General features: G+C 40.4%; 1 protein-coding gene across 1 annotated transcript; it reads left to right on the top strand.

The window, feature by feature from the left end:
- On the top strand, positions 203–25286 carry MBTPS1 (membrane bound transcription factor peptidase, site 1). Its single transcript, XM_021408483.1, has 23 exons — positions 203–343; positions 1288–1780; positions 3128–3385; positions 3798–4001; positions 4359–4469; positions 5719–5828; positions 6224–6340; positions 7322–7389; positions 7996–8098; positions 8855–9006; positions 9945–10106; positions 10655–10799; positions 11812–12000; positions 12634–12806; positions 13737–13852; positions 15524–15680; positions 16499–16623; positions 17621–17698; positions 20284–20424; positions 22105–22236; positions 22742–22868; positions 23568–23698; positions 24484–25286. The coding sequence occupies exons 2-23, from the start codon at positions 1612–1614 to the stop codon at positions 24678–24680; spliced, it is 3165 nt and encodes a 1054-aa protein (XP_021264158.1). The 5' UTR covers positions 203–343; positions 1288–1611; the 3' UTR covers positions 24681–25286.

Raw genomic sequence — 26369 nt, forward strand, 5'->3', positions numbered from 1 at the left:
TACCATTATGAAGCTATTGCTGTATTCCTTGCGGGGCTTGCTTTGTCACTCCACGTTACCAACAGCATATCCTAACATTTCCTCACAGGCGCTAAGCCCTACTCAGTCATGTCCTCAAAAGTGGTAACAAACAATTCTTTGATTTTATATTTATTTTCAGTACGCAGAAGAACACAATTTTTCGCTATTCGGTAAAAGACACAACTACTAAACGCCACCCCCTCCACCCAGTGCCGCAGTGCGCATGCGCCCGCCCCTCATGCAGCTCTGGGCCTCTCGCGAGAGCGCCGTGGTAAACATTGCACAAAATGGCGGCGGCGGTCCCGGGGCCGGCTGTGGCATGGTGAGCACGGCGGGCGGGGAGCGGGAGGGACAGCGGCCTCGGTGCTGCTTTGTGCCCTGTGAGGCGTTAACAGCCCCGGTAGCGGCAGGAAGTTGCGGTGTGGCTTCCCGCGCTAGGCATGGCGGCCCGCGGGAGTGCTGGGCAGTGCATCAGGCTGTGGGGCAGTCCAGGCGGAAAGGTTCCTCTTCTCCTGACGGCCTTTCTACTGTCTGTTGTTGGTTCAACGTTAGGATTGCATCGCAGTGTTTCATGAACTCTGCCTTGGAACGCAACAGGAAGAAGCTACCCCTCTATGTGAAAAACATTTTCCATGTTGTTCTTTAACTTCACACTTGCATGCCCTGATCGTGTTTTCTCAGGTGCCCGTGTTGCCGTAAGCCACATTCCTGCTCAGGAAAGTCTGAAAGCCTCCTTTCAGGCCGATAATCTCTTCCAAGCGTAGGAACTAAAAATTTGCTTCCGGTGGTGGTATTTCTTGTCCTTGCCAGCCGCAGCCTGATTTTCCTTGTGTCAAATTACATACCATAGTATTATCTCCATTATTCGCATTCCTGACTGGAGAAAAGCAACCCGCCACCATGCTTCTTGAAGTACCCATGGACACTTTCTATCATGCTTCATTTTGCTTTTATTTTTTCCTTGTAATAGGCCTCGCATGTCGGTTTGTTTTTTTTTTACTCTGCTTACATGAAGGGCAGTGGAGTTCGACTGTCATTGTTATCTGCTCTATTGCCAAGATAATACCCAAGCGTCTCACAGATAGATGCCTGATGTGAACCAGGAAGAGACTCGAGTGTTCTTGAAAAGTTACTTGATGAAACATGTGAACAACTTTTTCTTTATTATTTCTAATGCTAACTGCTGAAGGAATCTCTATTTTGTGCTTTTTCAGGCTATATGTTTGCATAAACATGGATCTAACTATTTTCTGTGTTGCCTTGCAGGTCAGCTTGCAAACAACTTTGTTAATTCTTCTAGGGAGTTAACTTTGCTATCCGAAATGGAGTACAGGACTCAGCTACCATATTGTGAGTGATCGAATCATTTAATACAAAATGGAGAAGAAACGGAGAAAGAAATGAACCTGTTTATTAGGCTTTACCTCAAAAGACAATGAAATCTGTACTTGCTTCAGACACAGCTTTAAGAATATCCAGTTGAACGGCACAGTGAAATCAGCATTTACTGAAACAAAAATGAACTAGTTTATAAGGAAGAAAAGTGTGAATTGAATATATGGAATTCTTGGATTGAAACCATTTTCTTCTATGACCATGAAGTTTGCAAACATATGGTTTGTTCTGGTTGTTATTTTACTCTTTGGGAAAAAACACTTAAGTACCAGACTAGGGAATTCGTCTCATGAGGCTCGCATATGTCCTGGATGTTCTCGCCTGACTTTGAAAGTGGAATTCACTTCGACAGTCGTGGAGCATGGTAATAGAGTTGAGCAGTAAAGAAAAATAAATCATGGAATGTTCAAGTGCATGTTAATGAATCACGGTGTTTGTGTAGTTGTGATATTCAGAGGCACAGGTGGAGCTTCTGAATTATCTGCATTCAAACTGAGAAAGAATTTTACAAAGGTTCGTGGTTTAACTGTGCACAAAATTTGAAGAACGAGAAAAGAAAGAGAAGGGGTAGTAAAGAGTGTGTTAAAAGTGAAAATAGAGCATAGAGGCTCAGGTGAGCCAGTGCGGTCACTTAGTTGTGTTTCAGTCACTGTTCACTTTGACCTGCTCAGAAGAGTGAGAAGGGCAAGGAAGTGTGTGTGGGTTTTTTTTTTTCCAAGAAAGCATTTGAAAGTAACATGGAAAAGTAGCAAAGTGTGTGCAGAGGGAGCAAATGAAAGGCAAGCTAAGGCTGGTATCGCTCCTGAGATGGCAAAGGGTAACTGTGGAGAGGAGCAAATATGGGGGGTGCTGAATTGGATGTGGTCTGCAATACTGAACAGAGCTAGCCACCAAAGAGTCAAAGGAAAGATAGATACCATTGTATAGAGTGGAATCTGTATTGATGTGGCAGCTGTGTGCATGCAGAACTGCGGGATAGATATAAGATAGGTGTGGTGTATGAATGGCTAAGCATTGTGGAGGAAGAATGAACAATCAGCACTTAGCATTTGTGGTTCTTACAGAATGCTCAGGTGCCATTTTTGACAAGATCCCTGCTGTATTTGAAACTGTAGGTTCATGTAACAAACTAATTTGACTCTATCAGATGTCAGCATCTAAGTTGTCTTCAGTTTGTCATGGTAATTGATAACAGATCTGTTCCCATAGTGGAGTTCTCTGTGTGTGTCCGGGCGTTTACACACAAGATGTCAGTAATGACATGCCCATGGGTTAGCAGAGGGCTTGTTGAGGTGATTGTGGCAGTGCATGCTGGGTCTGCGGTCCACCCACAAGTTACTAGTCCAGATCAAGGGCCGGACTCTTGGGACCAGCTTAGTTCTCTGTGCATGTCGTAGCTGGTGTAGGTAATTTCCCTAAAACTCAATACATTGTTCCCCCTCCCCAGCTCTCCCCTGTCATTTCACCTTTCTGTGCTATTTACAATCCTGCCTTCATTTCAACGACTTTTATCATATGTTACATGCTTCATCATGCAAAAACTTTATGTAGTACAGAAATAAATTTCAGACCTGTAAAACAAACAAACAAAAAAAAGTGCCTCAAATTGTGATTACTTATTCTGGATAAAGAAAAAGAAATATTTGGTGACTTGAGTGCATGACTAAGCTGCTTTAAACATCAGTTCTGATAAACTGTGCTCTTATTCCAGAGTATATTGTGGCTTTTAATGGATACTTCACAGCTAAAGCTAGAAGTAAGTTCATTTCAAGTGCACTAAAAAGCAGTGATATTGAGAACTGGAGGATTGTACCTCGCAACAACCCAGCCAGTGACTATCCAAGTGATTTTGAAGTGATTCAGATCAATGAGAAACAGAAGGATGGCGTACTGACACTGGAAGATCATCCAAACATCAAGCGAGTAACTCCTCAGCGGAAGGTCTTCCGATCACTTAAATATTCAGACAGTAAGTAATTTTTATGTGTTTGCTTGAGATCTGCTTTGGAAAATTTAAGACTAGCTTAGCATTACACAAATGAAAAGTGCCCTGCAGTTTTTCTTTAACTTACAGTAATCTAATCCTTTGCCTTTGAAATTATCAAAGTCTTGCTGTGCATTTCTAAAAGTGTGGTGATGAATCCATCTACAATGTAGAGACATTTCTTCTGCAGTAGTTGGTTAACAGGGTTTATTGGCCGCTATAGTAGGAAAAACTGAAGCTTTCACTGTTGTTGAAGGCATGAATATATCTGGAAAAAATGGATAGTTGTCTAATTTTTTTGCTGTAACAGTTATGGTGTGGATACTCGCATAAACAGAAAATCTTTTGTGTTTTTCTTCATACTGCTTTTTTTTTCCTTAATCTTAATTCTATATAGCTGATCCTATGTTGCACTGCAATGAAACTAGATGGACTCAAAAATGGCAGTCGTCTCGTCCCTTGAGAAGAGCAAGTCTTTCTCTAGGTTCTGGCTTCTGGCATGCAACAGGTCGACATTCAAGCAGGCGTTTGTTGAGAGCTATCCCTCGCCAAGTTGCTCAGACTTTGCAGGCAGATGTCCTCTGGCAGATGGGTTACACAGGTATGCTGTTGTTTGTTGGCTTAGAATAATTACCTCTGAGAAACAAGTGAAGCATAAGGAAACACTATTTGGCTTACATGTATTAATTTGATTGGATGCCAGTTCCATAAAGGTTGAGCAATACTTTCTTTTGAGGTGCATTGTTACAGAGTGCTCTCATGTGTGTGCATACTGTTCTCAAGAGGAAGTAGTCCTGTTTAGTATCTTTGGTTGAATTTCTGAAATGGAGCAGGAAGTTTGCTTTAGTCAGTAAATTTGCAAAGTGTAAAGTACACTGAACGTAAAAGTTTTCATTCACTTAACTGAACATGTTAGTTATGAAGCTGAATCAGAGAAATCAATCCTTCTCTGTCATAGGTGCTGGTGTAAGAGTAGCAGTGTTTGACACTGGACTGAGTGAGAAACATCCGCATTTCAAAAATGTAAAGGAGAGAACAAACTGGACTAACGAGAGAACCTTGGATGATGGTGAGTTACTGTGCACTGTTGGTGAGAGAGTTTCTGACAGTGTGCTATTTCGTATTGTAAAGCCACTGTTGCTGATGGGTGGCAACACGTCTGCTAACATTCATTGAAGCTACGTATCTTGAGATTTTACGCTTAATTCTGCAGTATCAGGAAAGTTTTGTACTCTTCATCAAATTCAGCAAATAATGTAAAGATTCCAGGAGAATGTTGCTTGTGTCTTCATTGAATCATATGTGGTATTTCCTCATAGCTTTTGAAGAATGTCAGAGGAAGAAAACATGCATTTTGCTATTTCACAATTTGTATGTGTTTCCATACTTAGGGGGGAAGAGTATTTTCCCTCTTTACTGTGCAGTCCTAAGCTAATCGAGTGTTGGGAGCTTTTGGTAACAATTTTTCTAATCTATATAGTTCCCATCAACAAATGATGTGCTGGCTCACGCCAGTCAACATTCAGAAAAATCTTTTATCTTCTGCAGTATGTTTGTGTTTGTTTTTCATGTGTCAACTGTAACTTGACCATGTGCTTTCACAGATTATTAATTTCATATGGTCTTGGTCAGTCAGTAAGCTGGCAATTTAATGCATTTAGATTTCAATGTATATGCATATCTTGCTTGGCCTTTAGTGCGTCTCCATAGTTATATCACACATGGTGTTTGTTTCTTTGCACTGTGGTTGTGATTGCATTCTTTTGTTTGCACTTTCTAGTAGTACTGTGCCCAGATGGTTACTGGGCAGGCAGATTTTGAGCACATGAGTATAGTGCAGGCAGTCCCATAAAGAAGCTGGCACGTTATCTTTTGAGAGTGAAAAATACACTTTCTTGTCTTATTTTTCACCCTTAATGAAGTGTGATTGTTGCAGAGTCCAGGTAAAAAAAATCTTTTAAAAAGTTTGCATAAGCCTGTGTTGGCCTTGTATCTTACATTTGCGAAGATAATCTTTTTCTCACATTATTGCCTTGTGTGTATCTTGATGCCATTGGTAGCAATTAGGAGAGAGTGTATCACTCTGAGTTTTGTCAGCTGGTTGTCTAGCTAGATAGTGCTGGAAGTTCTGGCCTCTCTAAACTCAGTACTAAAATCTGTTTCAAGAAGACGAGGATTGAACCATGTGTTTGCAGTTTGTTCTAAAGTCTGTTGAATTGATGTGATTTTATTATAGGTGTTGTTTAACAATGAAAATGACTAAAAATGAAATGGTTTGGCTTCTAACGTCATGTTTTGATACCTTCTGTCTGTGACAGGTTTAGGCCATGGGACTTTTGTAGCAGGTGTGATAGCCAGCATGAGAGAATGCCAGGGGTTTGCTCCAAATGCAGAGCTGCACATTTTTAGAGTGTTCACCAATAACCAGGTAGCTGTTTTAAAGGTGTTTTAATTTATGTCTTTTCAGATTAATGCTGTTTAAATCCTTTTCTTGGGGAATGCTGCGAGTGCTTGTAAATGTTGATACATTTTCTTTGATGCGTGTGATACAATACATATACTGTTTCTTTCTATTTAAAAGAAGGTTACTACAAGATTTCTTAAAGTTTCCAAATCCAGTATATTCTTCAGAAATTATGCGTGGAAATCTCATCTGTGTAGTGTTAAAACAGTCTCATAAATATACTGAGCACTGTAAATACTAGTAGACCAGTGTTAGTTTTGTGCTTTATTTCTGAGTTGTTTCTCTCTCTGAGGCTTTGTACAGTCATGGAATCGCTGGATTTTCCAATGATAGTTTTTATCTTCTTCTTTCTTATGTAGGTCTCATATACATCTTGGTTTCTGGATGCCTTTAATTATGCAATTTTAAAGAAGATAGATGTGTTGAATCTAAGTATTGGTGGACCAGACTTCATGGATCATCCATTTGTTGACAAGGTTGGTGTGAGGAAGGAAAAGCTTCCATGGCCATGTTGTTTGTATCCCTGGACTTGCAGAGCTGCTTGTTTACCACCGCTCCTGATAAGTTCTGGTTCTGCAATCAGTACTGAGGAGTTTCATTTGCATGAGAAAAATTCTGTACAGGTGTATAGGCTTTTAGGTATATCTTCAGGGAATGGGTAAAAAAGAAACCAACACAAACTCACAAGTATTCACAGAGCTGCAGAAACAGGCCCTATAACAGAATGCTGCAGGTACTGCCAGGAAGCATGACTGACAAGCAGTCAACTAGCTGGACCTTTAGTGGAAGAAACTTAACTGAAATCCAGCTCTGCTTTTTCAAAGCTCTGCATAATTAATTTGTCTCATGGTAAAAATGAATTTAGCAGCAAATCGTTAAGAACAAATAAGTAAAAAGTATGGTTAGTTGATTCACCTTTGTAGAGATTTGTTTCAGGTTAAAATGGAATTAGGTATTTATCATTGTGTCATAGTTCCCTGAATTGTTGATATGTACTTAAAAATCATTAAGTGAATTATGTTAAAAGGGTGAAATTTTTCTTTGAAAAAGGTAATAAGGGTGCTGAAGCATAGAAATTCTTTTTTTATTAAAATCTGCATTGAAATTTAATTTGACAGTGACTTCAGTACTCACCCCTGAATAATTTTTGCAGGGGATTCAGAGTTATTTGATTTGGTCTTCTGTATTGTTTTCTTACAGGCAGTTTTTCCTTTGATGCAACCTGAGTAAGTACAGTTAGCAGTGGAGCTGTGAAGGCTGTTATTGATCGTGTAATCTTAAGAATTGTTGGCACTTAGTGCTGAATATACCGGTGAGATGTACTTATTTTGTTAGTCTCAGTAAGAAAGAGAGGTAGACTAACTGGTTGCTTACATCGTGCCCCGTGGCGTTAGTGTTTGTTCTCAAGTCCCTTCTTTGGCAGCAGAACATTATTAAAAATGTTTTTTTTTTTGTAGGTATGGGAACTGACAGCTAACAATGTGATCATGGTTTCTGCTATTGGCAATGACGGCCCTTTGTATGGGTAAGTTTCAGAGATCACATTAAAGAAAAGCAAGTATGATGTTCTGTGTTTTTGAAAGCAGTTGTACTTGCTCTGGAGAGTATTTTCTTCTCCTTTTTGCTCTAATGTATTTATAGAAAGTGACTTAAGTTAGACACTCTCCTCTCTCTCATCATTTGCTTTTGAATACATTTTTGAATTAGGTGAATGTTTTTTATTCAGACAGTAAAAAGTTAGGAAAGGAGTGACAGGACTTCGACTGATACTGCTCCACTAGTATGAGCAGACATCTTTGAGTACACAGTAGGCTTAAAGAACACAGAATGCTCAAGCCAGAATGATTTGTGGTATATTTCTAAAATAAATGCCTAAAATCAGATTTTGTTGTTTCTGGAAGAAAAGTGGTTTGGTAGTGTAAGTTCTGGAGTTACTAAGTGCCTGAAAAGTTGCTTTTAGTCATAGAACATAATGGAATCAAGTAGGACCAAAGTTTGTTTCTGAAGAAGTTAGAAAGATAGACTGACAAAAATTTGATGACAATGTTTCTGCTGTCAGTATAAATTTATGGCTTTAATGATGGTCTTTCTTTTTTTTATTATTGTCTTGCTAACTCCCAACTTGTTGTAGGACTCTCAATAACCCTGCTGATCAGATGGATGTGATTGGAGTAGGTGGCATTGACTTTGAAGATAATATAGCTCGCTTTTCATCTAGGGGAATGACCACTTGGGTAAGATACTTGAACAATGGCCAGCCACATTTGTAGCTAGAGTAAAGGTTTTAAAAAGGGAGCCTTTTTCAGAGAGGTAATCTCGTGCAGCTGATAGCGTAAACAGTGATAAAAATTTTCATGGGATATCAGAATTGTAAGAGATTGATGAAAGACCTGAAGCAAGAAGTTTATTACTCATCATTCATCATTAAAGTTGATCACTTTTGACATTCTTGATGTATTTGTAAAATGCCTAGTATCGTTTGAATTACAGCACCCTGTATGGGCAGATCTCTGCTCTTGTCCTTCATTTAATAGAAAACTCTTAGCCTTTCCAGATGCTATATGTAACACTGTGCATATTTGATATCCTTTCAATTTGCAGTTGACCGTTGAACTGAGGTTCACGTACTGCACATCTGATTTCAGATGAGATTGCATTGTAATCTTGATTGAAGACTCTGATGTATTTTTTTTTTCCTTTGTTCTGCTTCTCATTAGCCGGTAGCAGAGGGGTTTTTGTTTTGTTAGTAGTTTCATGCTTAACTTGTGGAGTGTTTGTTGACTTACCATTCCTGGGTCGATATGCTGAGGAGTTGCTGTAAATGGTTTGAGTCTTTCTATAGGTGTTACTTGACATTCTGTGATGCTGAATCCTAGCTGATTTAGTTGATCATTTTACTTCTGAATTATTTACGGTAGTTTAAATGCCCAAATGAAACAGCCAGTGTTCATTATGTATTAGGGCACCGATCCATCCATTTTCTTTCACAGGAGCTGCCTGGAGGTTATGGCAGAGTGAAGCCTGATATTGTTACTTACGGCTCTGGAGTGAGAGGTTCTGGTATGAAAGGTGGATGCCGCTCTCTTTCTGGGACAAGTGTGGCATCTCCTGTAGTGGCAGGTGCTGTCACATTGTTAGTAAGGTAAGCTTTTATTAACAGCCCCTAAAAAGATAAGGATACAGGAGGGCCTTAAGAAACTCTTAAGAGGACCCACCAAATGAAAATAAATTGCATTTACATGTAGGACAAAAAACTCAAGGGATAGAATTGCTGTTCTTCTACCTAAGACATTACCTTGTCTGCCTAGCTCTAACTTTCCTGGGAAAAACATGAGGACTGTTTTGAATAATTAGTTATTTGAAAATATAGCTAGGGAGAACAGTTTTGCAAAGTAATTTTGTTAAGTGTTGAATGATATTTAATTGCTTTTGTCACTTGTGTTGTAGAAGAACAGCTGCTCAAAGTAGGCACTTGTATGTTGCAGATAACTGTCTGAACACCCCTTTTATAGTATGTATGGCTTTTATGGTTATTACCCAGTTGCGTAACTCACTTATTGCACACAGAAGAGTTTGAAAGGAAGGCAGGAGTTACAAGTCTCTGCTTTGTGTTTGTCACTGTTGCTACTTAAGGATGTTTTATTTGAAAAAATCTGTCCGAAATTCGAAGTAATCATCATATTCCTCTGTAAAATTATGCAGTTTTCTTTGGACAACAAAGCTATCCCCCTCACCTTGAACGAGCTGTGCAACAAAAGATCACAGCGTGTTACAAGGGCTTAGATTTTCAGAATCTTTTACTTACCATATAAAAATATGAGCCTGGTAATGACTACTGGTCATGGAGCACGCTGTAAGGAGAAAAATTGATACAATATTGGTTTCCAAGAGAAGTGTTGTAAAATTGTCACTCCTGTTTTCATCTTCAACTGTTGCAGTGAGAAATCAAGTAGATGTTGTTCATAGCAACCTAATTTTTCTTTGCATTTTCTTGAAGTGAAACGGCGGCTTAAGGCAAAATGGTAAACAAGACTAGCTGGAAACTAGGCACCTAAAGTGACCCATTGTTTCCCATTTCAGCACAGTTCAGAAACGTGAAATGGTAAATCCCGCAAGTATGAAGCAGGCACTTATTGCATCAGCACGTAGACTTCCTGGAGTCAACATGTTTGAACAAGGACATGGCAAGTTGGATCTTCTGAGAGCTTATCAGATCCTCAACAGCTATAAACCACAGGCCAGGTTAATTTTAATCCTCGATTAATCAACAGTACACTGTAATCTGCTATATTTCTTTAAGAGAGCAGATGATGTGCATGTAATACAGTTGAGCAATCTGTGCTTATGCAACAAAGTGAACTTGATAGTTCTTACATAATCAGGAAGCATGAATTTTGACAGGCGATGAAAGATCACTGTGTTGACTACCCAAGTTAGAGCAGTGTAGGGGCTTGAAGTCTCAGAGCTAAATTTATTTTCCCTTCTAGGATCAGTTTAAACTCTGTGGCATTATGCATGGTGCAACCTAGAACAAAATGAAGCAGTAGTTAGGTTTTAGTTTTGCAAAATAAGAACAACACTCTCAAATCTTAATAAATAAAAAAGGGAGAGAAAGGGAAGATTTTGGGACACATTTGAGAAGTGAGGTGAGCACTTGACAGAGTAGCTGTGACGGGCATGTTTATCAGTAATTTTTTCATATGTCAGTTTTGTGTAGTGGCTTGTACTTCAATTTGTTGTTGTTTGTTGTTTTCTTTTGTTAAATTTTGCCTCCTCTATCCTTGCTGTAGTTTGAGTCCAAGCTATATTGACTTGACGGAATGTCCCTACATGTGGCCTTACTGTTCTCAGCCCATATATTATGGAGGCATGCCAACCATTGTTAATGTTACTATTCTTAATGGTATGGGAGTCACTGGGAGAATTGTAGACAAGGTAAGACTAAACGTTCTTCCAAGACCCAACTATGTTCATAAAAGCTTCCTAGAAATGATTACTTTAGCTAATACATTTGATAGAACATACAAGCACTCTTAGTGGTGAGAGCAGGAGATACAGAATGTTTGGTTTTAAAGGACGCACCCAGACTAGGTTTGTCACGTGAAACTATCTGCAGGTTTTCCAGCAATGCAGTGGTGTCAGGGGCATGTAGTATTTTGTCTTTGTAAAAACCAGTTTTGACTGACAGCTACTTTGAGATTTCTTTGCATTCTCTGCTAGCATTTAAGATCTTCTGGATAGACTTTCCGTATCTCTTTGTCTGAGCATGAGAAATCTCCAAAAAGGATCCCGATGTTACAAATCATGACTCTTAACTTGGGTTAAAATTACCTGAGTGTGCTGACTTCTCAAGGCCTGCTGCAAAATCTGTTACTTTATGCCAGTTATGACGAATTTGTTGATTTACTAGGGAGAATTTTATTTTTTTTACGGTTAAACATAAAACAGATATGTGAACTGGGAAAGTCTCTTATCCCAAAATTCTAGCCAGTGTAAACGAGCTTAAGTTCAACGTTTTACTGTGAATCCTGAGGTCTGCTGTAGATTTAAACTTAGACTTAAGAGTATAGAAGCTCTCATAATTAGCTGAAGGTGGTGCTCAGACACAACCAGTGTAACCAGCCCAAGTATCTTACACTGATAATCTGATTTGTTACAGAAAGGAAACTTCATGTCTTTGCCAATATTTTTTTTTGTACAAGACCCCAAAGTGTTAAACTGGGTGCACTTCTTATGCTTTTTATAGAGCTTCTTACTGTCCTTCCTCTGGAAAGTCTATGCTCTGGATCATTAAGGCTGTCATGATTAGGTTGATTCACTGTCACAATACCTATCTTTTGGGGTTTGGGTACATTTTGAAATTTGACATAATCTTCAGAAGAATAAGATTTGATGATTCTGACTGCAAATACTGCTATACCAACGTTCAGTGTTCTTCATTTTGCAGCCAGACTGGCAACCTTATCTCCCACAAAATGGGGATAACATTGAAGTGGCTTTCTCCTATTCCCCTGTGTTATGGCCTTGGTCCGGATACTTGGCAATTTCTATCTCTGTAGCAAAGAAAGCAGCATCTTGGGAAGGCATTGCTCAAGGTCATGTTATGATCACAGTATCATCCCCTGCAGAAAATAAGGTTAGTTTTCTTTTGTTGTGTTTTTTTTTTTTTTTGGAGGAGGGGTTGAGGTGGAGGGGAGGAGGGACAGGGACGGTGGTTTTAATAATTAAAATTGCTTCACAACAAACCCTTATTTTTATGGGGCAGATCTGGTACTGTAATGTGAAGCGTAGGTTAGATTGTGGTTAAAACACTGAGAAGTGCAAATAATACTCTTTTAACTGAGTGCAAGATTAACCTTTGAATTGAATGTGCTTTAGAATTAGAAAACCTGTCTGTGAGATTTGCATTTATTTATTATGAATTCTGAGTAATGTGTTTTGAAAAAGAGATGACTTGAATATTGTTTTCCCAGAACTCTAGTTAACTGTTCTTGAGAAGACTTTAAGGTTTTGAACAGTTGAACCAAATGGCAGTTGTAGCATATTGAAAGTATTTTACGTTCTGAGTGGAAATAAAAGCAGTTGAGTGCAGAAAACGTAGTGATTTAAGGCAAAAGTTATCTCTTATTCTTCTTAGTTGATGGTACTGGTGAGTAAAAATACAGTAGATACCTCCGTTTTTCCAGTCTTTTACAGTTACACCAACATTCAGTTGGTGAATGTTTCTGTAGAGGAGGATAATTTCACTGTGGTTTGTTCTGTCCTTCAGTCTAAGAATGGTGCGGAGCAGACTTCAACGGTGAAGCTTCCAATAAAAGTGAAGATTATTCCTACTCCACCTCGTAGTAAGCGAGTCCTTTGGGATCAATATCATAATCTCCGTTATCCTCCAGGATACTTCCCCAGGGATAATTTGAGGATGAAGAATGATCCATTAGATTGGTATTTATCTCAGGTTCTATTAAATCAGTATTTCTTGATTGCGTGTTAATGATGTGTAAATGACATTACTGAGTGCCAGAGAGCCCTGACCTTATTGATTGTAACATGGAATTTTGTTTTCTTAATAAATCCATGAAAAAGTCTTAGCTTCTGCATGCTTTTTCTTTGTGCAGTTTTTTTTTTGTTATTGGTCTCTGTGGTTTTGATTCATTTGAAATGAAAAGCATTTAAAACATTTAAGACGCAGGTTTTTTGCTTTCATGGTGTAAATGTTTTCCTTTCCCTTATGCCCTGATTTCTCCCAGGGAATTGAGGGGAACACTTAATTAGCCACTGTGGCATTCACTTACAAAAAAAAAAAAAAAAGAGTGGCTGACTTAAAGTCTTCCATGGACGGAAAGGGAAAGCATCCAAATATACAAAAATGTATAAATGTAGATTAATTGAATCAGTGCATGAGACCTGCTTTTGTAAGGCTACTTGAAATATGGAGATAGGACCACTTGTGTGGAACTTCTGAGTTCGAGCAATTTACAGATCAGCCTGTGTGCTCCCCCCAGCTAGTAGTTAAAGCTGTTCTTACGGACTCTTCAGCAAACAGGAAGTCCTGTGAAAGATACCTGATTTTAATGCAGTAGTGTTCCTCTGTGATGTGGTGCAAACATACAGAACTGTGCTTTTTAAAGGACATTCTCAGTCTCTAGCTTTGACTGTGTTATAACCTTTGTATCACTTGGAACCGGTGTTAGTGAGGAAAAAAATTTTAAGAGGAGATGGTGCTTGGGAAACCGCAGGTTATCCCTTCAACAAAGAAGTCCTTCTCCTTTTAGAAAAGGAGCTAGGAAACAATCTGTAATTACAGGATTTGAATCAGGTTTCTGCATGCCAAATTTGAATGTCTTCAACAATTTTCTGTTATCTTTTCCTAAGGAATGGTGACCATATCCACACAAACTTCAGGGACATGTACCAGCACCTAAGAAGCATGGGTTACTTTGTTGAGGTTCTTGGGTCTCCATTCACATGTTTCGATGCCAGTCAGTACGGTAAGCATGTGTTACTTATATGCTAACGTTAATTGGTGTAAAGTGTTGCTGCAGAGGCTTACCTGGGAGTCTAGTAGAATTATCACAGTTCTCTATCCTTATCTTGAAAAAATGAGAAGGAAAACATACATCTGAGTGGGTTAAAAGCCCCCTCTGTTTGTAGTCCCGTGGAGGCAGAACTGTATTTTCCGGAAGATTTTTGTGTAGTCAAAAAGAAGCATGGGTGAATTGTAGACTCGAATTGAGAATGTCCATTCTGTTTTTTGGTTGTGTTTTTTTTTTTTTCTCAGCAGTGATATTTTGAAACATTGCTATTTGTGGGTAGATACAATAATGGGGAAAGTATTACGTTCAACCCTCTATGCTAGTAGACCAGTGTGGTTTGTTTCTTCTGTATTTGGTTTTGAGATGTGATAGATTGGCCAGGCAGGGAGCAAACCAAGCTGTCTATGGTCTTTTTTGCTCCAGTACGACCTTCTAGTTGGCTCTGACAAACTCCAGCAGGACCATATTTTCTTCCGGTCTAGGATGTTCGTCAATAGATTGTGAAGTGAGGGTGCATTTTCCTGACAGATTTTAGTTCTGGAAATGTCAGTAGAAGACTTTCCTTTTTCTTGATTCTTCAGTAAATATTGTACCGTTGCTTTCTGAGTTGTCAGATGTGCAACTGGAAACAGGAATGGTAGCCTGTAAAAGCATAGCAAAGTAGTTTCTGTTCTGAGACTCCTAGGTAGTTGAAAGGGCACCACAAGGGCAGGTCTGCTTTGTATGCGTAGACTTGTCAGCGACAACTCACATTTCTCCTTAGGAGAATGGAGAAACTAGGAGAGTGGAAGACTTGGCATTTGGATTACTAAAATAGACTGAGCTGGGAGATGAGTGCTTTCTGTGCCTGAAGAGTGTAAGTAGGTAGAGGTGAAGGAGGAAGCACCAAGGAGGGAACAGAACAGAAATGCACATGGAAGTGGAATGAATTTATTAAATCAAATGAAGGAAAAACTGGAATAGAAGGCTTCTAATCACAACTCTGGTAAAACTCTGGTAAATCTTCAGCAGAAGCAGCGGGGGGCAAATAATGTAATTCAGAAATGTTCTTAATATGTTTATAAATAGAATTACTCAGAGTTGTGCCTTCATGGGAATAGACTTAATGAAGCAGAGAAATCTGTTCCAATCTTGCAACCCATAGAGAATGAAGCTTTGGAATTAGAAGAGGTAGCAGGGCATTCTGTGTGATCTTGGCATTTGCCAATTTCCTCTGAACATAAGTGATTTTGTCTTTAGACTATAGTTAGTATACACTGACACTATTGTTAAGACAACAGCTAAGTCCAGCCCCTCTGCATTCTAGCTTCTCATAGAATGGCTTGGGTTGGAAGGGACCTTAAAGATTATCTTGTTCCATCCCCATCGTCCAGATTCTTAACCAGCCAAGATTTGCGTTCTCCCTGAGAATGGAAATTCCACCACCTCTCTGGGCAGTCAGAAAGTGAAGAAGTGAAACGGCTTGATATTTAGGAGTAATCTACTTCTTTTTGTTTATTTTTGCTTTTCAGACATGCAGAAAAAGTGAAAAACATTCATTTGTGTTAACTTTTGCATGGGTTGCTTTAATAGTAATCCCATTAGCGTGAACAGCCTGGTGAACGCTGCTTTTACTTTTATACACAGGGACTTTACTGATGGTGGACAGTGAGGAAGAGTATTTTCCTGAAGAGATCACCAAGCTGAGGAGGGATATTGATAACGGACTTTCACTTATTGTGTTCAGTGACTGGTATAACACGTCTGTGATGAGAAAAGTCAAGTTTTACGATGAAAACACAAGGTACCTGTTTCTTTCATTTCTATGGGAAATAAAATGTCATAGAATTGCTATTTTGTGGATGTACTGTCCTAAAAACCCCGAGTGTGATAAGTGTATTTAATCACCTGCACCACTTCTGCTACCTCTAAGAAGTACCTCAAGAGTAACACTGTCCTTAAGCTGCAAAGCTTAAGGAGAATAACTACCTACTTTATCATGATTGTGAACCCCTGTCTTGGTAATGTAATCTTTTAAAGCCTAGGAAAACATTTACAGTAGAAATAAGTAAGAGACTGGAGACTAGCAGAGTAAAAATCAAATGCAGCTTGCAAACTGTATTACTGGACTGTGCACCCAATATTGGAAATACTCCAGTATATTATATAAAGGGAAATAAACTACTATCAACAGTGTTGAAAAAGTCCCTCATAATTATTGTAGTTGCCACGTGTTTCATGATAAGCTTGAAAGATCTGTTCTGCAGCTTGGGAGCAAGTAACACTTCGGTTCATTAGAAATACTAGAAGCAAATGGCACAGCCATGATTTTTGCTTCATCACTGTCGAATAGATAAGCTAAGTCTGGTTTTTTTTGTAGCAAATTTGTGTAAGAAACTGGAATGTACTGAGAACTTTGCACCATTAGTACTTCTGGTCAGAAGCATAGGTGTCAAAGAGGGACAGCTGCTTGTGTGCTCCTGTAGTTAAATTAGGCTTTGAGATATAGTTCATTATTTAAGTGACGTGGAAAAAATCTGCATGTGGAGGATTTTTTGTAATACAAATTCTAGAAGTATATTCTGTATACTAATAAACTCTGTTGCCCTGTAATTTTTATAGACAGTGGTGGATGCCTGATACTGGAGGTGCTAATATACCAGCTCTAAATGATCTGCTTTCTGTCTGGAATATGGCCTTCAGCGATGGGCTGTACGAAGGCGATTTTACCATGGCAAGTCATGAAAGTGAGTACTGGAGTCATTGTTTATGCAAGCTATGAGCAGTAACTTGTCTGGAAAATAGTTTCTGTGAGGATCAGCTTGAATGAGAGTCAAGGGAACTGCTCTGAAATTGAATGAAAAGTTTCATAAGCATGCTTAAATGGTTGCTTCCTAGGCTGATACGTTTTCAGATGAGATAACAAATGTTCTGAGTTCATGGTTGTATTCCAAATGTAGTTCTTTGAAGAGTATTCTTGGGGTATTGTCTATATTTGTCTGTACCATAAACTGTATTTGCCAAGGTGAGGCCTTTGGTTTAGTCATGGTATTAGTTTTGTGGTTAAATGAAAATTTGAAATTGTGGAGGAAAAAAATCAATGGAGAGACTTTGCTTGGAATGTTCCAATTTAGACGTTTCTCAGCAGCCTGAGGTGCTTTGTAAATTCCTGTTCTTGTCATCTTTTGAATCGCAGTAGCCTGAAGTCAGTATGCTTTCCTGTTTTCAAGTTCAGATTTTGTGGTTAGGGCACAGGTCCACGACCTGATTGTTTTCAGACATTCTGGGTCTAGCCAGTCTTTCTTTTTTTTTTTCTCTGTCCAAGTCACTTGATGTTTTCATGCTTTGTTTTTAAATCTCTGTCTTCTGACCTAGTTCACTGGAATGCGTATGTTAACAGAGAAGGACCAGAGCTGAGAGCTCTGTGCACTCTCCAGTACTGATTGAAGGAGACAGGTTCTCTCTATAAGTAATGAATGCTAGTGTGATCTACTGCATTTCTTTTTGTGGTTGGTGAAGCTTTTCAGTTCAAAAAATTAGTGTCCTAAACAGAATGGTTTGAAAGCGCTTCATTGAGGTCAATCTGTGCTTAGAAATCCTTATCTGTGAATACGTGTACAAAATGCACAAATCCAGAGAAAATTTCCTGGGAGTTTTTTTCTATACCTGTTTTGACAGCTGAGTGAGTTACGGTGGGAAGATGTCATTTTTAGTCTGTAAATGCAGTTTTGTCTTGTCTTCCAGTGAATTATGCATCAGGATGCAGTATCGCGAAGTTTCCAGAAGATGGCATCGTAATTACACAGACTTTTAAGGATCAAGGTTTGCATTTCAGTCTCTTTTCTCTGTGTTTTAATTAGTACTTTGTGGTTGATACACAAGCAATGTTACAAAGTCTAAAAGTGTAAGGACTGGAGTGAAAAATGCATTGAAAGAATAGGGCTGGATCGAGGATGTGTTGATGGAGGGCTGGAGCACATCTTCTGCAAGGACAGGCTGGGGGACCTGGGCTTGTTCAGCCTGGAGAAGTGAAGACTTCAGGGAGACCTCACTGTGGCCTTACGGTACTTGAAGGGAGCTTATAAACAGGAGGGAGACTGACTTTTTACATGGTATGACTAGGAGGAATGGCTTTAAACTAAAAGAGGGGAAATTTAAATTACCTGTTAGGAAGAAGTTTTTTTTACTAAGAGGATGGTGAGGCCCTGGCACTGCTGCCCATAGAAGATGTGGGTGCCTCATCCCTAGAGGTGCGCAAGGCCAGGCTGGATGGGGTTCTGGGCAGCCTGAGCTGGTGGGAGGCATTGCTGCCATGGCAGGAAGTTGGAACTGGATGGGCTTGAAGGTCCCTTCCAGTCTAAGTCATCCCATGATTCTGTTGTAGGTATTTTTTCATTTTGTCTAGAATGTGTAGTTGGATACCGAAGAGGAAGCTGCAATATGACAGCATACATCTTTTATATAGTTTAGTTTTTATACAGTACAACAATATCCAAATGTATACATGCAGTCTTTTATTATGTTTGCTATATGTAAACACATCTGCCCATGTGTGTTCTGTGTGTCTTCAGTGGGAAGGGATCATTCCTTGTCTGTGTTTCTCACAAACTGTAAATGATACTGAGCTATGTCCATATGTGGAATTAATCTAATCGCCGAATTTGGAATGAGTGTTAGGGTAGCTGTGATGATCTAAAGATAGAGGTAAGGAGGATTTTGTTAGACAAAATGTCTCCTACGGGTATCAGGGAAACATTTTAGGCACGTAAGAAGGCTGTGCTTTCAGACTGGAGTGATAACGTTCTCTGTGCTTATCCTTTCTCTTTAGTTTTATTGTAGCATCTTATTTATGGGTTAGTAATTCAGAGCTGTAATTGCAGCAGGCAATGTTAAAAAAAAAAAAAAAAGTTCTTTAGGGGCTAATGGAGACATTTTCTGGAACAATAAGGAACTCAGTCGTGTGAGTCTTTTGAAGAATCGACAGTATCCCTGAAATGCTGTATGCTGATGACTTGGTTATCTTAGGGAAAAAGAGAGACAGTGTGTTTGACAGGTAATGTGCTGGACCTGCTTTCTCTGTTGAATCCTTTTCATTCCAATTCATGAAACAAAAGAGCTCTGTGTTTTGGTTCTGCTTTCTGAAGACAGTGTAAAAACTAAAGGTGACCTAAGTTGGTCATCTAATTTGGGATTTTGAAATGGGTGTTAGAGGTGGGGAACCTTTAATCTGAAAATGGCTTTCTACAGGCTTCATTTCATGAAGAAACCAAAATGGTTTTACTCTTGCTGTTCATAGCAGCCTTCAGTTCACTGGAGATAAGATACCTGTGAGATACAAAGGGCAATTTACAGCCACGTGCCCTCTGGGTTTTGCTGCATGTACCCATCCGTACCACAAGACCTTCCTTTGGTTGCTTTTCCATTCACTGATTATCTAAGTTACAATAGTAAATATTTCACAAGCATGTTTTAAGTTGCCAGCTTATTATTCAGATATTTGTACTTTCGGAGGCAGACTTACAAATTATACTTCAAAAATTGCTCTCTGTGATAGTGGTGCAGGTGTTTCAGAAGAGGCTGATCTGGGGAGCAGGGCAGGGCTGGGTGCAATGACAGCTGGCTCTGCCTGCCGGCTGCAAGAGTGCCTGAGGTGGGGAGCAGGTGCAATTGGCTGAAGCAGGGGCAAGGGTGGGAAAACTCATGTTTCTTTCATTCTTTGGGAATATGTATCCTTACTAGACAATACTTCTCTTTGTTCATAAATTGAAAGGAGAACAGGCAAAGTGGAAGGGAAAGCAGTGCTGCAGAGCTGCTGAAAAGCAAGCCCAGCAGGCTTTAAGGCAGGTTTCCTCTGAATTGCTGCTGTAAACAAGTTCAGTCAGAGCCCTTGTCTCGCAGCTGCCGTTAACAGACGGATATCATAGTTCATGGAATGTCTCTATTCTCTTTTTTCGTTGTATAGTAGATTTTCTTGTAGATGTAGATAGACATGACAGCAAATAAACTGACAAAGAGCAGCATGCATTGCGATGGCTGATTTTTAAGATACTGTGCGTAGCCTTCTGTAGAAGGGCTAAAACAACAGAAAGGGATTTTTAAGGCAGATCACTTTGATTTTAAACTTGTTTGTGAAAATATTAGGATTTTTTTTATTCAAGAACGTTGAAGATAATCCACAATGTGAGTTCTTTTTTCAGTTCTCCACAGAAGAAAATGTCAGCATTGTTAGAAAACTCCACGATCAGGGTCTTGGGGCAGTTTCATTGTTACTGTAACATGGCTTTTTTAAAAAACATTTTTCATAAACGTGTGACATGAAGAGTGGCATGACTGCATTTATAAGTTGGCAGCGTAGACTAGCTGGTATTGCTTTTCAAGCCGTGAAATGTGTTTGTGCTTTGTTTTAGGTCTTGAAGTTTTAAAACAAGAGACTGCTGTAATTGAAAATGTTCCTATTTTGGGACTTTACCAAGTTCCTTCTGAAGGTGGTGGCAGAATCGTTCTGTATGGTGACTCTAATTGCTTGGATGACAGTCATCGACAGAAAGGTGTGTATGCTTTGACACGCAGGAAGAAATGTTTTTCTTAAGCAGGCAAGTGTCCTATGGGTTAGTAATAACTCCCACAAGAAATTGCTCTTTTCTAGGGAACTCTAAACAATTCCCGATTGGTTATTAATCTCATTTCTGCAGAACTCTGCTGAAAATGGTGTAAGGTGCAGTTGGAACAAAAGAATGCTGCGTGTTACACAGACTTTTGATGAGTGGGAGCACTTTTTCCCCTATACACCTCTGACCTGTTTTTCCATTACAGATGACCTAGGTGTTGATTTTAATGTTTTCTGTTTGGCTGGTTGGTTTTGGTTTTTTATTTTTTTTCCTCCTTTGCGATGTTTTTATTTCCAGGAACTATGAACACGTGGTTGAAGTTGTGAAGAGACCACTAAGGGACTCCTTCACTTTTTACCCCATTGCATTTTCAGAATGTTACATAGTGTTATGGATTTTGTTTTGCTATTTCTCATCCCTTTGCAATGTTTCCTGCTGTAATACCACCATAGCAGTGCCTCCTCTACGTGCTGTTGGTTGTTAAGAGCCTGGAGCCTAAGTGAAGATGTGGATGGATGTTAATAGAGAATGGTGCTTTGTGACTTCCCTAATGCTGTTAAATTCAGTGTGACCTGTGAAGCAGGAAAAAGGGGAAGGCTCTCAAATCCGTCAGAGTTGGCTTTTAATTTGTGAACCAACTATGTCTCCTGTAGAGACATTAGTCACTTTAACTGAAGTAAATTCCTCACATTTGTGAGTATAAATCCTTAAAATCTGATTGACTTCTTTAACAATCAAAGGGGAGGGACACCAGGATTATGAAGATTAATTCCTATTCCCAGCCAAGTGTTCCCTGGGAGGAGAGGTTCTGAGAAAAGTAGTTTGCGGTCAGTGGTAAGATGTCATTGCACTTCTGAAATGGAAATTTCAGGGAATTGTGATGTTAACCAGGTGGAGTGCTTGTTCAGCAGGTGGCTCTGGATGGAAGGCAGTGGTATTTCAGGAGAGAATGCCGCTGAAGTGCAAAGGAAAACCACGATGAAGTATATTGTGATGTTGGTTCCCGGTCTGGTCTATCCCACAGCTGCTGTTTGTATTGCTTTTCCATTAGCTGGGATGTAGCCAGAAGCTCTCCCTTTCCTTTTTTATGTTATTTTTTTCATATTAAGCTTGAGAAAGGAAAGGAATTACAACTTTCCACTGAAAACGCTGCCTGGTTCTTAATTTTCTTCGCAAGGTATTATTTTATCCTCTTAAAGGGTTGCTTCTCTTTTTCCCTCATAGAAATGATAACAAATGATAACAGAAGCTCTCAGCTCTCTGCATTTCCACACTGGAAAACCTCCTCATTTTTTCAAGGACTTGGATGGCCTTGCCCAAACTAGAATTCCTGTATTTGAAACCTGCCATTTTATGACTTGTTCCCCAAAAAGCCTGTTTTGGTACACAAGAAGATATTTTAAGAGTGAACAGATTATTTTTGTGTCTTTGTATTGATGGAGGAGGAGTGGTTGAAAGTTGCATCTTGCTGAAATTAGAACTTCAAAAGGAGAATAACAAGAATTAGAAACTACTTGCACTTATAAATGTCATGATACACTACTTAACAGTAAGATGAGCCATTTGAAATGTAACATAATGCGTATTTTGTTCTGGGGCTTGGGTGTATGAAACCCACAGATTGCTTTTGGCTCCTGGATTCCCTCCTGCAGTACACTTCCTATGGTGTGACGCCTCCAAGTCTCAGCCATTCTGAAAACCGACAGCGACCGCCGTCAGGAGAAGGCTACTCTCTCCCGGAACGGATGGAAGGTGGGAGCCTTACTTATGAGCAGAGCCTGCAACTGATGGGGTGTCCGAGTGGAATTTAGAAAGACCCAGGCAGGCCTTTGACAATAAAGTTAGCTCGGGATGAGCTCTGATGTTCTGCTGTTTTATTAGAAGAGAGCACCTACAAGCCTTAGGGATCTGTAATGATACTGTTGTGATTTGACTAAAGAAAATGTTCTGCTCATAGGAGTATTTTCGGTGCCCTCATTCTGCTAGGAGGTATTCTAGTTACTGGCTACGGAGCGTGCATAAAGTCTGGTCTCACATGTTGGCCAGCAAAACTTGGCTGTAGGTGCTTACTGTAGGTGCACAGTCTTACTGTTTTGTACGGTACCCTTAATTAGAATTAACTAATAATTCCAACTCTGAGATTTATCTATGAGTCGTAACTGTAAAGAGTTCCTGATTTTACAGCAGCTCCATTTAGCTGGAGGCAAATGTTGGGAACTGTATTTGTGATGTGGTCTGTCTCTGCTGTGAATCACAGGTAACCATCTGCATCGATACTCGAAGGTGCTAGAGGCTCACTTGGGGGACCCTAAGCCCCGTTCCCTTCCTGCTTGTCCTCACCTCTCCTGGGCCAAACCACAGCCTCTGAATGAAACTGCTCCCAGGTTAGTAGTATATGTCTGTTTTTCAGTTCTGTAAGAAGTCTGGCTTCCGAGTTCAGCTTGAAAATTATTTGTTCCATCTGCTTTTGAAAATGACAGCTGGAATTCCTTTCCTAGAGAAAGACCAGATTGTAAAGAGGAAAAAGTGATTAATGCCACTTCAGTGAATAATTCTGACTCACCTGATGGTTACACTGTATTTTATGAAACACAGGGATTTTAAAAATAGCTTCACAAGTCAATGCCTTTTTATGATTGAGTGATTCCAACTTAAAGTTCAAGTGCATGCTTAAATCCATCATCAGCACATGCCTTTGAAATAGTTTTCTGAAGCACTTCCTGGGACAGCTCGCCTAACTCTGCCTTCCAGTGTATTATTTGTCAGTCACTTGGAGGTAAATGCATCAGCACATAGCCCATTCTTGTATGCAGAGTGCCTAATGGTAATGTCGGGTAGTCTGCATGCAAGAAAGAGAGCTGCTAATAAATAGTTGTTGGTCTAATTGCGTCCCTGTGACATCTGAGTGGAACTTGGGAGGCCTGTAAGCTGCAAAACCTAAAGAGCATATGGGATTATCATTCAGGTCCAAGTTAGTGAGTAGCTGGTAGGTTTTAGCCGTCACTTTCAATGCATGTTTCTGTAAAATTCCTTGCGTTACTGAAGTAAGTGGGCAGTCATCTCTGTCTTTACATTTCTTCTAGCAACCTTTGGAAACATCAAAAGTTACTGTCAATTGACCTTGATAAAGTGGCTCTGCCCAGTTTTCGACAGAACCGACCCCAGGTGAGACCGCTGTCCCCTGGAGAAAGTGGAGCATGGGACATTCCTGGAGGTATGTACCAAAAGATTTGAAAGATAGTATTTTAGGTCAAGGGAGGACACGTTTCCTTTCGGTTGTGAAAAATACGCAAATGTTAGTGTGGTTGTGTTGTATAAGACTGACTGATGAAGTCTGAGATAAATATTCTTGCGTATGAATTGCTTACTTGAAAGGAGCCGCGTGTGGCATAAAGAAAGGAAGATTTTGATGAGTGCTCTTTGGCTAGCCTGGGTTTGTTTTGGCACCAGTAGTAGACAGCAGTAATTCTTGTCGCTGGGAGCTGTGACGATACCTCCTGCTAATGAGAATTTCTCATGTGAGCACACAGATGTAAAAGCAGAGTCCAGAAGAATTTGTCTGAACAGTGCTGTGGGGGAGGTGTTATCCTAACAAATGACAGAGCACTTGGAACAGCTCCTTACAAGCTCGGTGCTGCGTGTCCCGCTGGAAGCCACTTAAAACCTCACACGTTTTTTTCCCAGTCGAAACTGCAAGACCAAATGATGCCTTTAAAAAGGAAGGGTTGTATAGCATGTCCTCACCGTGTGTGCAGTCTCTGAGCAGGAGCAAAATCACTTCTCTTACAGCATGAGGAACAGAAGGTTCTTGTTCCAAGGGAAATTTGGGTTATGTTTTCATGTTCCCAAGTAGGTCAAGGTGGAAATGCCGGTGCTTTTCTGTGAAGTTAGTTAGCATCCTGTCTTATTTCTGCTAATTGGTCTGCAATTGTTAATCTTCCTGTCTGAAATGTAATCTGACTGTAGCTTGTGTGGCCGCAAACCTCTTTGCCTCTCTAGGTATAATGCCCGGACGGTACAACCAGGACGTAGGACAGACTATTCCAGTCTTTGCTTTTCTCGGTGCCATGGTGGTTCTGGCGTTCTTTGTGGTGCAGATCAACAAAGCCAAGAGCAGGCCAAAGAGACGGAAACCACGAGTGAAGCGGCCACAGCTCATGCAACAGGTTCATCCACCAAAGACCCCTTCTGTGTGAAAGCTCTCGCTTGCCAAAGATGACCTCCTTTTAGTGGTTGCTTTCCTGGATGGTTGATCACTCCCAGCAAAGGTGATCATACTGGCGATATACATCTGACATCATCTCACAGTCTTTGGCTTCTGGAGAGAAAAAAAGGACCTCAGCTGATCGTTTGTACATAAAACTGCAGCTTTAAGCAGCCAAACCCACCAAAGACTTGAATACTGTTGAACAGGCTGCTTAGTCACTACATATCTCACAAGGGAGAAAATGGACCTTTTTTTGTAAGCTGACCAAACTAAAATTTATTTGTTAGAGGCTATTTTCTATATTTATTGTTGGGGAGGGCGGGGGGAAAAGTCACTTTAAGGACCTCTGCTAAGGAAACGCAAGTGCATTTTTTGGATAGGATGCAGTTTTCTAGAATGGTTTAACGCTGAACAGTATAACTTACTTCATCAAAGGAGGGAGGGGGCAGGAGAGACTAGTACAAATGAGTTTGACATAGTTCCGCAGTTTATTTTTATAAAGCCAACTACTATGATGTTTTGTAATTTTTGGTCATGATTTCACCATTGTTGGTGAAGCAGATTTTCAATAAATATGTTATCTATATGAAGCTGAGACAGTGTGCTGCATGGCTTTCTTTCTGCTGCCAATCAGACAGCAAGTTGTTGAACAGTGAAAATTTTCATTCATTCCCTTCTCTCCCTGTGTCTTTGTCCTTAAAACAAATACGCACCAGGGGAACAGGGATTCTGACAATCCAAAATAAGAAGGTTTATTTGCACCTTTGTACCTCTGATGGCCCTCAAACAAAGGTAACTGCACAAAAAACACAGCACTTTTTCCATCAGAAACAGAGGAGGGTGCCTGCAAAGGGGCCCAGCAGTGGATGAAGCTGCAAGCCCAGCGTGTGGCTCACAGCCTGGGGGCTGGATCGCTGCGGGAAGTGGGAGAAGGGAAAAAATGCCAGCTAGGGAGCACCGAAGCCTGCAGAAACCCTGCATGGGGCTGCTGTGCCAGTGTGGGAGGCGGGCTGAATCTCTTTGATTTGCCAGGAGGAGGGAGCCTGGAAAGCTTTGGTGCCTCCGCTTCAGCACTAATGAGGAGGCTCGCTCCTCTCATCACAGCACTAATGAGAGATTACAGCCCCTGCGCAACCTTGAGACCAGAGTCAAGTTGCATCAAAGCACCAGTCCGAATTAAGAGCCTTTCCCAGTGGCTGGTATTTTACAGCCCAGTGGCCAATTTCTAGATCATAGAGGCCAATTATTCCCGAAGCCTTTGGTGTGCAACTAATGAAGGTCTGGAAGACCCTTTTAAATGGTTCTAAGCCCTGTAGGCAGCTGAGATGTAATGGAGGTGGCAGGCACAATTAGCCATCCATAATTCCTCCTAGCAGCTGATTAAAGTCTCTTTATCCATCTTACCAAGATCAGAAGGCCACATACTTGGGAAATCAAAAATGCATTAGGGGTGTTCAGCTGGTGCTTTGAGCTAGTGGCTGGTGACATGTATCAGTCTTGTGGGACCATTTGCACCGAGCCATGGCATGTCCCCCCCTTCGGGGGATGGGCCCCTTTTCCCTGGGTCCCCAGCCTAGGGGTAATGCCCGTTCTCTCGGGTGGTCTTGGGGGAGTCCCCCTGTGGTGCCTCCCTGCCACCCCCCATGGAGGCGGGGGTCAGAGCCCCGCTCCCGCCCCC

This window comes from Numida meleagris, chromosome 10 (genome assembly GCF_002078875.1).
Source record: "Numida meleagris isolate 19003 breed g44 Domestic line chromosome 10, NumMel1.0, whole genome shotgun sequence".
Lineage (NCBI taxonomy): Eukaryota > Metazoa > Chordata > Aves > Galliformes > Numididae > Numida > Numida meleagris.